Genomic DNA, 14,353 nt, shown 5'->3' on the forward strand with positions numbered 1-14,353 from the left:
GACGCCCCGGGCGGGGTCCCGGTGTGGGTAGGGCCGCGCCGCTCGGCGCCGGGGGTCCCTCCCTGCCCGCCGGCCCCTGGCAGCGGCCCGGGCCAGCTCCTGCGCCGCCGTGGGGCTCTGCCCGGGGGCGCGGGTCGCCGGGGCCTGGGCTGAGGCCCCTCTGCTGGGCCGAGCCCCGCTGGCTGGAGGGCTTCTCCTCCTCGGAGCCGTGTGGGCAAGCGAGGAGGCCGTGGCCCGGCTCTGGAGAGCTGTCCTGGTGTTGGGGCCTCAGCTCTGCAAAGGCGCTCTGGAGCCCTGCCTGGGAGTGGGGTTGCAGAGGAGCGGCTGGAGGCTGGCTGGAAGCTCAGCTGCCTCTGCCCGAGGTGTGTACGCACCCAAGAAAGCTGCAGGGAGAAATAGGGGTCTTCTTGATGTTGTTGGTGGTTTTTTGCTTTATTTTAATTGGGGGATTGCTTTGGGTGGGGTGGCTTTATTAATTTTATCTTCCTAGGAAAAGGTGTTCAATATATATTGATTAGAGTTTCTTGGGTATTATTTTTTCAGTCCCCACCAGGGAAGGTGACAGCTGCGGTGATGGCAGCTATTGATGCTGGCTACCGCCACTTTGACTGTGCCTATGTGTACCAGAATGAAAATGAAGTTGGGGATGGGATCCAGCAAAAAATCAAGGAAGGCATTGTGAAACGAGAGGACCTCTTTGTTGTCAGTAAGGTATGGATCTGGTGGTATAGGATCCCAGGAGACACATGTTTTTTCATAGTAAGCCCCCAGTTCTTTACTTTCCTACTCTGCGGTGCAACATGGAACAATTCAGAACATCACTGAGGCCAATCCTGAGACAAGCTTCCTATTTTGCCTCATCCTTTATGGAGAATTATGCAGGGTATGTACCACTGATATGGGTGATGCTTTAAACTTTTCCTGGCATGAAATTATGCTGTCCTCTTTCATGCAGCATCTGAACTTCTAGTAGGTGGGTTTTAAATGAAGTCTTAATTAATGAAAGCAGACTACTGTCTGCCATGATACTGTTCAGTCATGTGTGTGGCCACTGCACATATTGCCCTCAGTATCACAGGCCAGTCCCACTCACAGGCCAAGCCCTATTTGAAGATCAGTAGGATGACCTAGTTTCACATCACCTTCTGAAGGGGACAGGCACCCTCCTGAACATGAAACAGAAGGGTTCCAGGAGCTTTAACCTAGGAAGTCATGGCATGCCTTGGCTTTTTGTCTCTAGCTATGGTGTACGTTTCATGACAAGCCTCTGGTGAAGGGAGCCTGCCAGAAGACTCTTGCTGCCCTGAAACTGGATTACCTGGATCTCTACCTCATCCACTGGCCTCTTGGTTTTAAGGTACAGTAACAACAATGCCTTTGGCTTTCTGTTGTGACTGGCAGTTTTGAAGATCTATATGGCTTTACAGCCCAGTAATTGCTCCAACCAATGCAGATCATCATGTGTCTGCTGTGTACCAGCACTGCTCTGGTGCTCAGCTTTACTCTGGCCGTGTGAGCCAGGCTCTTGATCCCTACCTCTGAGATTTCTGCTTGCACAGCATCCTTTGCCCTTCTGATCATGGAAGAGGTAGACCTTGAACTAGGGGCAGGTTGCCCTGCTGCAAGCGTAAGTTATATTGCTCTCCTTTTATTGCCTATGTGTTGTTTTTTACAAATCCAAAGTATGCTCAACCGACAATGATGTGGTTCGCCTGCTGTGGGAATGAGGGCTGTGCTTTGCTGCCTGACAGAAATTCTTTCCTCTGCATGTTACAGAATCACAGAGCAAGAGAATGTTTCTGTCTTCCATTTCTGTCTTTAATCACTGAGTCCTTTAATACAGTATAGATTGAATTGACCTTTGCTGTAGGAGCCTTAGTGTTCCACAGACCTTGAATTTCAAAAGGTGAAACTTTTTAGTTCCTAACTCTTACTGACTGCATGCAAAGGAACTGGTATCTCAGCTTGAATATTTCTAAAGTTAGTCTTTCTGTTAGAGCCTCTTCAAAGTCTTCTTTCTACTTGTTGATTCTGAGATCAACTATTTTTCATAACATCTGTATTTTTAAAATTAGTTTAATAGGGACAGAACTATCAAAGTGAAAATGTGTTGTGGTATAATGATATATCAGTAGAAAACAACTGGTTTTGAATGAAGTTGATACCTGGCATGTAGCCCTAACTGGGACACAGGCTGTTTTAGCATTCCCTATGCCAGCAACTTAAATAATGAGTCTTCACATGAAAGACTTGTCAGCAGATCTGGTCCAATATCGACTGAACATGTTCCAGGTCCTAAGTGGGCTCTTATTACACATTTTAATAAAACACTTCATTATGTCCATGTAAGAACTTTGTATTTTTGTAATACAGAAAGTAAACTTGTAAACTGGCTATAATTCTACAAGTGGAGAGTTATGTTTCACCATATGTATTTTGATGAGCCAGAGGACATTGTGTCCAGCAGGAGTACCTGTCTTTATTGGGAGGGCTGGGGGCAAAAATGCTATAATCCCAGGGGAAAGGAAAAGAAAAGACTGAAGAATGTAGATAATGAGTATTAGTATTATCTAATACACATGTAGCTAATAAGTATATCCTGCAGTAGGAGTCTGTACTATAATGGTCTTCAGCTGTTGTTAACCTAACTTCCCACCAAAGAGTGTTTCAAGCATTTTCTTTGTCACTGACAGGCAGGAGAGGAGCTGTTTCCCACAGATGACAAAGGCATGTCTATACCCAGCAACACAGATATTCTACATACATGGGAGGTAAGTTTAGTCACAGCAGGACAATAGTGTCTTCTGTTCCTAGCAGTCTCTTCCATGTTTTCATTACCTTCAGGAGTCTAAATTGTCTTATGTATTTAGAACTACTTGGAAGGACTTGCTGGTACAATAGTGGATTGTTGGGTATCATTATTTTCCACTTCTAACTTGCTGTGAATTTCCACAGTCTCAAAGAATGAGTCTTTGAGCTTTGGTGAAATATGAGACATGGCACAAATATACTAGTGCTCTGCTTTTTTCCTCAAACTTGAACTCTGAAAATCTAAATGCTTATTTTGTGCTTCTCATGAAGAAAATAAGCCATGTTGGGACGAACATGTTCTTCAGGTCCTCTCATGTATACTATATGCTGACTTTTTGCTTTTTTCTGTTAGGCCATGGAAGAGCTGGTGGATGCTGGTCTGGTAAAAGCCATTGGAATCTCCAACTTTAACCATGAACAGATTGAAAGAATCTTGAACAAACCAGGACTGAAGTACAAGCCTGCAAATAACCAGGTAAGCTGCAAAGTGACAGCAGGCAAATGCTTGAGCGGTGTTGTTTTTTGGTTTTTTGTTTGTTGTTTTTGTTTGTTTTTTAATAGAATTAATAAGCTCTTATGAAATGAGATTATAGGAAGAGAATGGAGTAGACACAGCATGTTCTCTCAATCCCACCCTTTAACTGCTTCTTGATGCACAAGGTGCTGGTTTTTTATGGACTTCTGCACTACTGCTGGAAATCTGGCAAGGAGCAGCTCCAGAATCTTTTTTTTTGGGGGGGGGGGGGATGGACAGCAGGAACTCGCATGATATTTAAAAAACTTACTTGAAGTAAAACTTAGTATATATATGAGGACCTAACAGAGAACTGGATGACTGTTTTTCAACTCTTCTGTGGAGAGGCCAGTTCCTGTTGCTGATGACTGAGGGAACTGAACAGGAACATGCTTTATGGACTGTTTACAGACTTAATGAGGATTAGGAGGACAGAGCAAATGGAGTTGCGAGGTAGGCCATAGAGTAGAAGTGTCCAGGTATATAGACAGCACTTGAATAAAATATTAGGAAAATAAAGGTGGTAGGGGATGTTGGGAGATAATCTGTTGTAATTCACAGCTCAGAGCAGCACAGCTGAGAGATCAGACCAGGTTGCCCATGACTTTATCTATCTTGAAAACCTGCAAGGATGGAGACTGCACAGCCTCTCTAGGCAGTGTGCTCCATTGCCTGACCCCCTGCCTTGGGTGTATGGTGGAGGGAGGGAGGGAGCCATCTTATATCTGGTCTCAACCTCTCTTGTTTCAGCTTATGTCTGTTGCCTCTTGTCCTCCCACTGTGCACCACTGAAGAGCTTGGCTTGTCTTTGGATGACCTTCTTTTATGTATTAGAACTGCTGCTAGGAGACCTGAAGCCTTCCCTTCTCCAAGCTGAACAAGCCCGGCTCCCTCAACATTTCCCAATACAACAGGTTCTCCAGCCCCCAGCCATCCTGGTGGCCCTCTGCTGAATTTATGACAGTCTGTCAATCTTTCTTCTACTGAGGGGGCTGGGAAGGGGCAAAACTGGACACAGTATTATAAAGGTGGTCTGACAAGTGCTGAGCAGAGGCAGATGATCACTTCCCTCAATTTACTGGCTGTATTCCTGCTGCCAGGGCTCACTACTGGCTCATGTGCAGCTCAGCCTACTATGGCCCACAGGTCATTTCTAGCATAGTTGCTTTGCAGGTAGTCAGGCTCCAGCCTGTGTTATTGCCAGGGGCTTTTCCTTCCCAGGTACAGGGCTTTGTGTGCAGCCTTGTTGAATTTCATAAGGCTTTTGTTGGCCTGTTGTTCCTGCCTGAGTGGGTCCCTCTAAAGTGGCAGCCCTGCCCTTGAGTGTATTGACTGGTCCTCCCCTGATTTGGCATCACCTGCAAACTTGACAAGGTTATAGCCTGGCACAAGTTGTGGAAGAGAACAGGTCCCAGGATAGGCCCCTGTGGGAGTCTTTCTAGACTTGTCCTTGATTGCTATGGCATTTGAAGGACTGCAGTCTCAGTTATTGATTCATGATTACAAGACCTGGTTAATTTATTGTGTTAGCTTGAGCATATGTACTGAAAAGGGATTTTAACACCTTTTTTCAGAAAGCTAGTAAGATTGTTCTCTGGGTGTCTGTTCAACATAAAACTGAAACATTCTGGCAAGTGCAAAATTCACAACTCTCTGTGTATTTTCATTATCAGTCCCAATATAGTTTTAGGGTACTTAGAAGTCTTATGATACCTTTCAACATCTGCCACACCTTATTGCCACTATCACTGTAGTTGATAATTACTGTGGTCTCTTGCATAGAGGTCACTGACCTTACATCTCTCACACTTGCAAATGTTCTCAAGCTCTCTGATTACTATAATCAAGTTAAGCTCAGAGCAATGGGTCTTTGGTCCCTGTCCTTCAAAACATACTGCTTCTGAAGAAAGCCTGAAAGCTTGTCTGTTGTTTGCACTTACCAGTTGATCTAATGGTGATAGTGCTTCCTGCAAACACTTTCTCTGTGCAGATGTTTCACGTGTAATCCAGTAATCACCTGTATTTGTCATTCCCATTCTTAATTTTAATGCAGTCAGTAGGCACATTGGTTTCATTTGTGGTGAGAAATTAATTTGGCAAGGTAGTAATTACATTACAATGATACTAGTACTTAGATTAGTAAGTACTGTACTTGATCATTATCACACAATGTGGATTGCAGTAGCTTAAGATACTTGTTTAAATGTACATTATAGGCTTTTCATCCTGATCCAAACATAAGACTAGATAATGTAGCTCATAAGTTTTTCAACTTGAGTGCCAGTGGACAGGTAAGGATGACTTTGCCTTGCTTGTATCACATAGATTCTACCTACTGAATAGTTGAGAAAATAACCAGGTGCTCTGTTACTCCTGAGTAACTGTGTTTCTAGAGCTGCTGAAGCAAAATAAATCTGTATAATTTGTCCCCAAAACTGAGTTATGTGTCCTGTTGTCTAATATTCCAACATGCCCTAGAAGGGAAATGGCCATGCAAACTTCTGGTAACGGCAGGCAACTAGAACCACAAATAAAGCACTCGGCTGTAAACTGATCCCATGTTTTCCACTCTCTTGCTCCACCTGCCAGTAGCACAAGTTTCCAGGGACTTCACTCAGAATGCAGTGGCTGGCTGCAGAAGGTTTGAATGACAGTGTAGTCAAAGAGGTTCTTGGTGTTGCCTACTGAAAGAAAAGTAGTGCTCCCTGGTGTGGAATTATCCTGAAAGTCCCTCTGTGCAAAGTATCAAATATTCATTTTCATTGATTGCCTTCTCACACATGAATAATTCCTGTTACATACTGCATATCTGTGCATTAGCTTGCAGAATACAGTTCTCTGTTAAGGAGTCTGTTTTCTGTTATGTAGATGTCGTTAGGGAAATTCATGGTAAGTACAGTAAGCTGAAGGTCTAAAATCTGTAGCAGTTAGCCATTCTCAGTGTTTGCAGACTGAAGGTATTCAGTGTGAGTATTGACACAAAGCAAATAAAAATGAATGAAACAATACTGGTGTTGAAGTTAGTATGGTAGTTGGAGGAAAAAAAAAACCACCACTACATTATGGCATGTTTAATTAGGGATAAAAAGAGAACCTTGTACTTACTGGTCTGCTATCCTATTATTACAACTTTACAGTTCCTTTGTGTGCATTTTACTGAACTGTCCCATTTAAGCAATTAGTAGCCGGCCATCCTGTATGTTGGAGTTCATATGAATTAGCAAAGTTTTAAGGAGTGGCATTACAGTCCCTGGACCTTTCACTGCAAGGAGAACTACTACAAATAGTAGAAAGGGGGTGGGGGCATACAGAAAACAAAGGCTGTATAATATCCCACAGAGACTATAAGTTAGAACAAAAATTGGCCTTTGATTTGATTAAAAACTAATCCCCAGAACACGTTAAAGCTGTTAAATCATTGTCAGTCTCTGTACTCTTATGTTGGCAGATTGAATGTCATCCATACCTTACCCAGGAGAAGCTGATCAAGTACTGTCAATCCAAAGGTATTGCTGTGACAGCATACAGTCCGCTTGGCTCTCCTGACAGACCATGGTAAGATTTCTTTGTGCTTTGCAAGGGAGCTGGCATGGATTATGCCTGAAACCTTGAGACTACAAGTGCACCGTTAATTATTCGTCAAGATACAGATCTCTGCTAGGTTGGCTCTGTGGAGGTTTCTTGCCACTGTCATCTTTTCTCTGTGTAGGGCTAAGCCAGAGGATCCTTCCCTTCTGGATGACCCCAAGATCAGAGAGATTGCAGCCAAGCACAACAAAACACCAGCACAGGTACATAGGTGCTGAAAACTGGGTACCCCTTCCTGTAATGGAGCATAAAGGACAGCTAATGACAATGAAAAGGACAGGCTGGCTCTTCATTCCCTGTCACTGTGGTGCTCTTCTGTGGTGTTAAGTAGCAACACAGGTTTGTTTACCATGTGGTCTGCAATGCATGCTTGCAAGGGCTCTTTGACTATGAACAAGAAACATTTTCTTGACCCATCTTCAGATGCTGTAATGTTTCAGTCTTCCCACCTCAAGTCCTGTTGCAGAGAAGTGAACTCTTGTATAGCCTACTAAAAGTCTAGGTTGGAATGAAAGGAACTTAGTATCACTAAATTGGATGGGAAAGGAGAGAGGAGGCCTTCTATATGGGGCTCCAACACTACTCTATTTGCACTTCAGAAAGCGTTGCTTAGAATTCAGGTATGATTTGAAAGGCAGCTCTGCAGAAATGGGTTAATTCTGCTGAATGGTACGGGTTACAGAAAACAACTGTTGGAACAGGCTCTGCTTGCCAATAGAACAAAAGCCATCCTCTGTGACTCTGCCTCTTGCAGGTTCTCATTCGGTTCCACATCCAGAGAAATGTGATTGTGATTCCCAAGTCTGTAACACCACAGCGCATTGTGGAGAACTTCAGGGTGAGTCATTAGGAGTGACCTGGGCGTAGGGCATATTCAGGGCTGACATGGCTTCTCCCTGCAGAGCAAGCAGCAATCCTTTCTTACCGTTCTGAAGTCCTTCTCAAGGCAAGAGGACTGGGCTTTTTCTCTCTGTTTATCTACGGTCTACGGAGGGCTAAACTTAAGGTTACAGTTGAAGAGCAGAAGTGAACAAAGTTTTTGGAAACACTGTGCTGATCATCTTAGCAGTCACGTTATGTGATGCTTCCTGTTCTGTGTCATGTGGATGAGTTGTCTGACAAGAGCTTCCTTGGGGCCCGAGTGCAGTAGCATGCCACAAAAGGCTTATGTAGAGCAAGCATTATTAAGAAAATGGTCCTGGTGTCCATAAACCATGTTGCTGCTCTTGATTCAGTGGTCCTTGACTGAAACCAGTATTTTGGAAGACAGTTGCATTAGGTGGAATATGAAAGTCTTTCATAGATATTCCTTTAGAATAGCACAGAAAGGTACATCTTTCATGAATGTAGGATTCGGGCATTCTGCAACATCAAGTGCTCTCCAAACTTCTTAAAACAATTGGCACATGTAACTGCAACTTGAGATTATTTTTTTTTAATTCCTCCCTCTCCTTGCTCACCTCCCTCCCCCACTCCAGCTAGTGGAGTCTCAGAAATCCAGAGCGCCATCTTTTTGCTTTCCTTCCTTCATGAAGTAGTTATTCTAACAAGCACCCCTACACTGTGGACATGTTCATTAATTTTGTAAATTTTTTTTTGCTTACAATCTGTGATTTGTTCAAAGAAGTGATTTCCAGCTGTTTCTCTTCTTAGGTGTTTGACTTTGAATTGACTAAAGAGGAGATGGCAACTATTCTCAGCTTTAATAGAAACTGGAGAGCCTGTGCAATGAGCACGTAAGTGGCAGTTTTGTGGGTTTTTTTTCAAGCTGTTAAGTTATCAGTATGTCATAATATAGTATATGTAGTTAGAGATACTAGGCTTGATGGAAATTCAGGATATGCAAACTGAATTTCCAAAAGGGTCATCCTCAAAATAACTTTTCAGAGTAAAATTTTAGATGTTCATGTTATGAACCGAATCATCATGAGCATAAAGCAAGCTTCATGTTCAGTCTCCAAGAAACTTTTTGTAGCTGGAATTGCAACAGGAGGCTCTTACCATAATATTTATTTTGTCCATATTAGAGAAACGGGCATGACATGGACTCAAATTCTTGATTAACTTTGCATGTGGTATTCTGTCTTTCTGCCATGACCCTTAGGTATATCATAAAAACTGACTGTATGTTCTTCAGGAGTGGTTGGGAAAGTGGGTGAACATTCAAAAAGTAACATGAGGATTTGCGACTTGGAAGCCTAAAGCCAGATATGAAATCTTTCTTGGAAGGCTGAAAAAAAGGTCATCATGGCAGTAAACAGTGAAACCTTGAATTAGTTGTCTACAAAGCACCTAGGTCATGTTTCCTGAGGTGCTCAGAGCCCAAGTAAGAGAAAGCACTCAAGAATCTTTCTGGTTACAAATGTAGCGCATCACCAAAGAAGACAAACAAACTGACTGCTTTTATACAGTTCAGCTCCTCCCTTGGTAGCTCTTTGCAGTGGTTACAGCTGCATGTATTGTGTATGAAAGATACTACAATCTTTCCTCTTTGATTTCCTGCAGGTGCAAAACTCACAAGGACTACCCTTTCAATGCAGAATACTGAAGATGGTTTCCTGCCTTTCTCCAGACTTCTCAGATATACTTCTGCTGTTGCCTATGAGTTGTCTACATAGCTTTCTGACTGCATCAGATGCCCCCCCTCTTTTTTCTTTCTTTTTTTTCCCCCACAAAGATGCAGTATATGTACTCAGTGACTTTGTGTTGTTTTCTTTTTTGGAAGAAGGAAATGCTAAAATGCTTCTGAAGAGCACACTGTGTGGACTAGTAGATTGTCTTTGCCAAACTGCATGTCTGGAACTGGTAAGCAGAAAACATTGAGAAAGTTTGAACAAGCAGTCACTTTTATTTTGGAATACTGTGAATTGGAGCTAGTGACTATTGTCTGGAAGGACCAGGATATTGGCAGATTTTACATAATTAATGAAGTCTGCTTTTTTCTGATTACTTTTGGGTTTGGTTTTGTTTTTTTGTAACACTCCATGCTTTTTTCTCTCTAATTGGAAGTACAAGTTGATTTTGAAGTACAGCAGTTTCTACATGGGTAGCTCTTTGAAAAGTGTATAGGTCCTGGTTTCTTGGTGATATAAAAGCTGGTTTTGCTTATAATAAAATACAGTTTCATTACTGTGTGTAATGAGATGGTTATTTCAGCAGTGCTCTAATGGTGGTAATGCTGGAGTAGCTGTACTATATCAGCTGTCTCTAGAGATCACACAAAAGCAAGGAAAATTACTGTCCCCCAAGAAATCACATGCTGTTGATGTTAACTTCTTTTGTATGACCTGCTAGCTCTCTGTTGTTCTCATGCTAGTGCGCATGTAGAACACCTGAGTGTCATCAACCTGTGGCCATTGATGAGTCTGAGCCTCTCTTTAGAGTTGTTTTGATATGTCTGACAGCTAATATACTAATGTTTAGATCAGTCTTTATTGTACTGAAGTGATAGTATACTTTGGCTAGTAGAAAACTCATTCCATTGAAGACATGAAGTCTACAGGGCATCCTATGGGATTGTTTTAGTAAGCAGTAGAAAACTTGTTCTTTCCAGGCAGGCAGCACATGATGCAGGAAAGAGTTCTGTGCTTGTACAAGCTACCATTTGCAAATACAGTAAAAATGGATTTCCAAGAAAATCCTGTGTCATGAACTAGAAGATCAGAAACTTACTACTTTGTTCTGGGAGGAAAGAAAAATAACCTTATAGCTGAGTTTTGACATGTGAGCTGTGTTCGTCCCTTGGGAGTGTTTTATGGTTTTCACAATATTTGCAGGTAATGGTTTTAAAGTTGTTGCCTTCTGAGAGGTGCTTAAGACTACTCACAAAATGCACTGGTAAAAACAGTGGCTAGTGTTGAGTAATTTTCTTACATGTTCTTGTAAATTTTTTTCAGAGGTCTGAGTAGATCTAGAGTGTGAACTGTCCTCTGAAGGAGGTTATGTGGGCATGGCGGAAAGGGGGTTCTTTCTGAACAGTTAAAAGAAGGGAGACACCAGAACTGTTAATGCATAATCACCCCTAAATGGTGAGTGTAAGGTGGGATTCTGATTCCATAACTGCATCACATAGTGTACCTTAAAGGGAACTCAGCCAGGTTAAAATGTACTGTGAGTGCAGTTGTTCTCAAACTATTTGTGAAACAGGTGGCTTGTTTCCTGATACTGATGAAAAGGTACTAAGGAGTCATACTAATTCCAAATTTTTTTCTGATAAATGCTGACCATTATATTGAGAAAACAGATTTTGTTATCTTCAAATGCTGCTTTTAAATCTTTCCACTATTGCTGAGGCCAGACTTTACATGTAACATGCTTTTGGTCAGAATAATTTACAATGGGCTAACAGACAAGACTGAGTTAACTTCCAAAATGAGGCAGAGGGAGGAGAGAATCAATGTCTGACTCTAAGCCATATTCTCCTCTAATGCTGAGTCTCCTAACATAAACTGATTACAGTCACTTTAAATTCTGGGCTTAAAAGCCAATACAAAAAGCTTCAGCTCTGCAAGTGTTTTTGTGTATCTATAATGTGATAAATAAAAGCCCAAAGGCATCTAAAAAAAGCAGAACAGCTAATGTTCTTAGATTAGTCTGAGCTGTGACAAAAAACTGTTTGGGGCAATGTTGACTTGCTCAGAAATAACATTTTTGTGACAAATGTGTTCTGGCAAGAAGTTACATTGAGGGTCAGGGCTTCTAAAATAGTACATGAGGTTCTGTTAATTTCCTCTGTTTTCATTTCACTGTAACTTTATGAAAGTTTGTGCCTGAAATTTTCCATTCTCAGAGTAGGAATTTTACTGGAGAAGACTTTCAGACAGACTCTTCTGCAGCAGAAGGATGACTAGCTAGCACTCAGGGTGGAGTGGTACTGTCTAACAAGCGCTCTCTGTATTTTGCTGGATGACTTAGTGGGAAAGAATTTGGAAGGGGTAGTTCTGGGACACAGTGCAGTACTTAGCTGGCAGAGGGCTTGGATGCTTGGTGAAATAGAGTAGGAAGAGAGGAAAAAGAGAAGCACCTGAGTGAAGGGACAGTGATGCATAAACTTGCACAGAAGGCAGGCTGTTGTCAGAAAGGATGAGTGGGAAGGGAGTGATAGAAAACCATGTCACCCATAATGATTTTGGATTGCTTCTTTAAGGCCAGATATAATAAGGCTGAGATTGAGGAAGAGCCTGTCTTCTAGACTGCAACCACGTCTTTGTTTAATCTAGGTTGATCTGGCGATTGTTACAGTAAAATAAATGGCTGTTGTACCCCCATACTTGTGCCACACTCTGCCTACAAGGGTAGAGGGTTCCTTTCATCTCTTAAACGGTAAAGTGGAAAGATCAAAGAATTAGATATCCGGAGCCTAGCATTCCTGCTAACTGAGCTCTTCCTGCTATAACTGTTCACAGCATTTGTTTTTGTATTGTGATTTGACGGATCTCTGGGTTTCTGATCAAAGAAATTTTTAAGGACAAATACAGTCTTGTAGCTCTTCCAATGAAAAGTGGTTGTGTTTTTGTTTTGTGTTTTTAAGAACTTGTGGTTCAGTTCCACCTTGTTGGCCTCTCTTACTAGACTTTCTCAGGACTGCTGCAGCAGTTACACTACTGTGATACTGTAGCACACCCTAGGAAGAGGAGACCAGCTTGCAGGAAAGATGAAGAGCAGGAGACAGAAAAATCATGTTCTTGGGACTGGTAGAATCAGTACTTGTACTCAAAATTTTTTTCACTTCCAGCTGCACTCTCACTGCTTCAAGTGATACCAGATTAGCAGGCCTTTTTTTCATGTTAAAAGGGAAATGGCTCTGACAGAACAGATCAATTTTCAAAGAATAATGGTGAACTGATTTATGGGGAAAACAAAGAAAACTGGCAGTTATCTCGCTGGAGAACGCAAGAGACCTTTTTTGAGGATTTTTGGGGGTAGCAGAGGAGAATACAAGAAGCAGCTGGAATTAGCATCTTGCTGGTTGGAGGTAGGACACCACAAATAGTCTTACAGGCACAGTATGTTTCAGGTTGCAGTTGATGTTGCTTTTGGGAGAAAATGGCTTGACTTCTGATACTGGAACATAAATATACAAGCCTGCCTGGCTGGAATCACTTTTTATGTGATGATCTGTAACTGGGTCTTTGTTTCCCTCTGGGGAAAGAGGCAGGATCTCTCTTCTTGCTGATCTCACAAGACTGGCACAAGTGCATACTGTAACATTGTGCAGAGTTGTGAAATCCAGGGCACAGGAAACTATGTTATTCAAAACAGGAAAAGAAAATCCTGTATTTGGATTTTTAATCTGTATTCACAATGTTGAAGATACTACTAGAAATCTGGAGTCTTTTGCTTAATTGGGGCACAGAACAGTTGACTCGGGACAAACTATTTTATCTTTTTAATCACTTAATACTCCCCTAGTTTGTCATCTATAAACTCTGTCAGTAACTATTTGTCATCCCTCCCTCTGCCTTGGCCACTTAAAAAGTACAGAGCCCTACCTTATTCTGGCAGGACCTTGCTCATTTAAGCTGAGAAGCAACTCTTAAAACTTCTTCATAGGCCATGTTGCTCTTGCATTTTAATTTTTTAAAGTGCATGGTACAGGACTGCTAGTACAAACATCTGCAAAACTACATCTTTTTTCCAAATTCTCAGGAGAAAAAAAAAATCAAGCTGAATATACAATCTGGCTTTTCTGAACTTAAATAAGCCTGATTACAAGCCAGCTGATAGCTGCTCATAAGAACAGCTGAACTGAATCAGACTAAGTATCTACTTACTGCAGCATTCTGTCTCCAACTGTGGCCAAAACAAGTTGAAGATGAGTAAGTTGAGCATTGCATGCAGTTGGGTGTGTGTTTTTTAAATATTCTGACAGCAATTTAAGATCTTCTGTGTTTAACAGCCATCAGTTAACTCTTTCTTGATCAGTTACCTTGTGAATCTGTTAGATTCCAAGGGAATGATTTTTCACACCTACGTATCTTGTGAAGAACTGCTATCTCTTATTTGTTTTGGGCTTGTCTGCTGCTAGATTGATTTGATAGTGCTGACTTTTACAGTGGAGGAGATAGCAACTGGTCTATTTCCAGTCACACTTTTCAAGCTGCTCCAGATTTAAGAAACTTCTGGCACACTCCCTGCACTGGTGTCAAGTCAAGTAAAGTCTTAGTCTACTTAATTGCTGTCTGTAGAAATTATTCCTAGGCCATTGATTATCCTAGTCAGTCTGCTATAAATCTTTTTTAAGATATAGAGGAAGCCAAGGACCAGAACTCTTTGCGCAGGATTGAATGCAAAAGGTTCATGGAATAGGTGTCTATCTCACTCTTTTGTTTCTTATTCTGTTTGGTTTTGAATGATATTGAGCCCAATATGAGAGAGGTTGGAACTATAATAGATGGAAAATCTGAGCAGCAAAGATCAGCAAAGAGTTTTGAATTTTAC

At 41.8% G+C, this 14,353-nt stretch overlaps 1 protein-coding gene across 1 annotated transcript in view; it reads left to right on the forward strand.

Annotated features, from left to right (window-relative positions):
• Positions 1-10,043, forward strand: part of LOC104830917 (aldose reductase-like) — a 10,434-nt gene extending 391 nt beyond the window's left edge. The window contains exons 2-10 of the mRNA XM_010566136.1: positions 544-711; positions 1,241-1,357; positions 2,694-2,771; positions 3,164-3,286; positions 6,774-6,880; positions 7,035-7,116; positions 7,668-7,751; positions 8,567-8,649; positions 9,419-10,043. Coding sequence (XP_010564438.1) covers positions 544-711; positions 1,241-1,357; positions 2,694-2,771; positions 3,164-3,286; positions 6,774-6,880; positions 7,035-7,116; positions 7,668-7,751; positions 8,567-8,649; positions 9,419-9,461 — 885 coding nt within the window. The 3' untranslated portion in view covers positions 9,462-10,043. The remainder of the gene's footprint in view (positions 1-543; positions 712-1,240; positions 1,358-2,693; positions 2,772-3,163; positions 3,287-6,773; positions 6,881-7,034; positions 7,117-7,667; positions 7,752-8,566; positions 8,650-9,418) is intronic.
• The last annotated feature ends 4,310 nt before the right edge of the window (positions 10,044-14,353 follow it).

The sequence above is a fragment of the Haliaeetus leucocephalus genome, unplaced genomic scaffold, assembly GCF_000737465.1.
Source record: "Haliaeetus leucocephalus isolate CR32 unplaced genomic scaffold, Haliaeetus_leucocephalus-4.0 Scaffold206, whole genome shotgun sequence".
Taxonomy (NCBI): Eukaryota; Metazoa; Chordata; class Aves; order Accipitriformes; family Accipitridae; genus Haliaeetus; species Haliaeetus leucocephalus.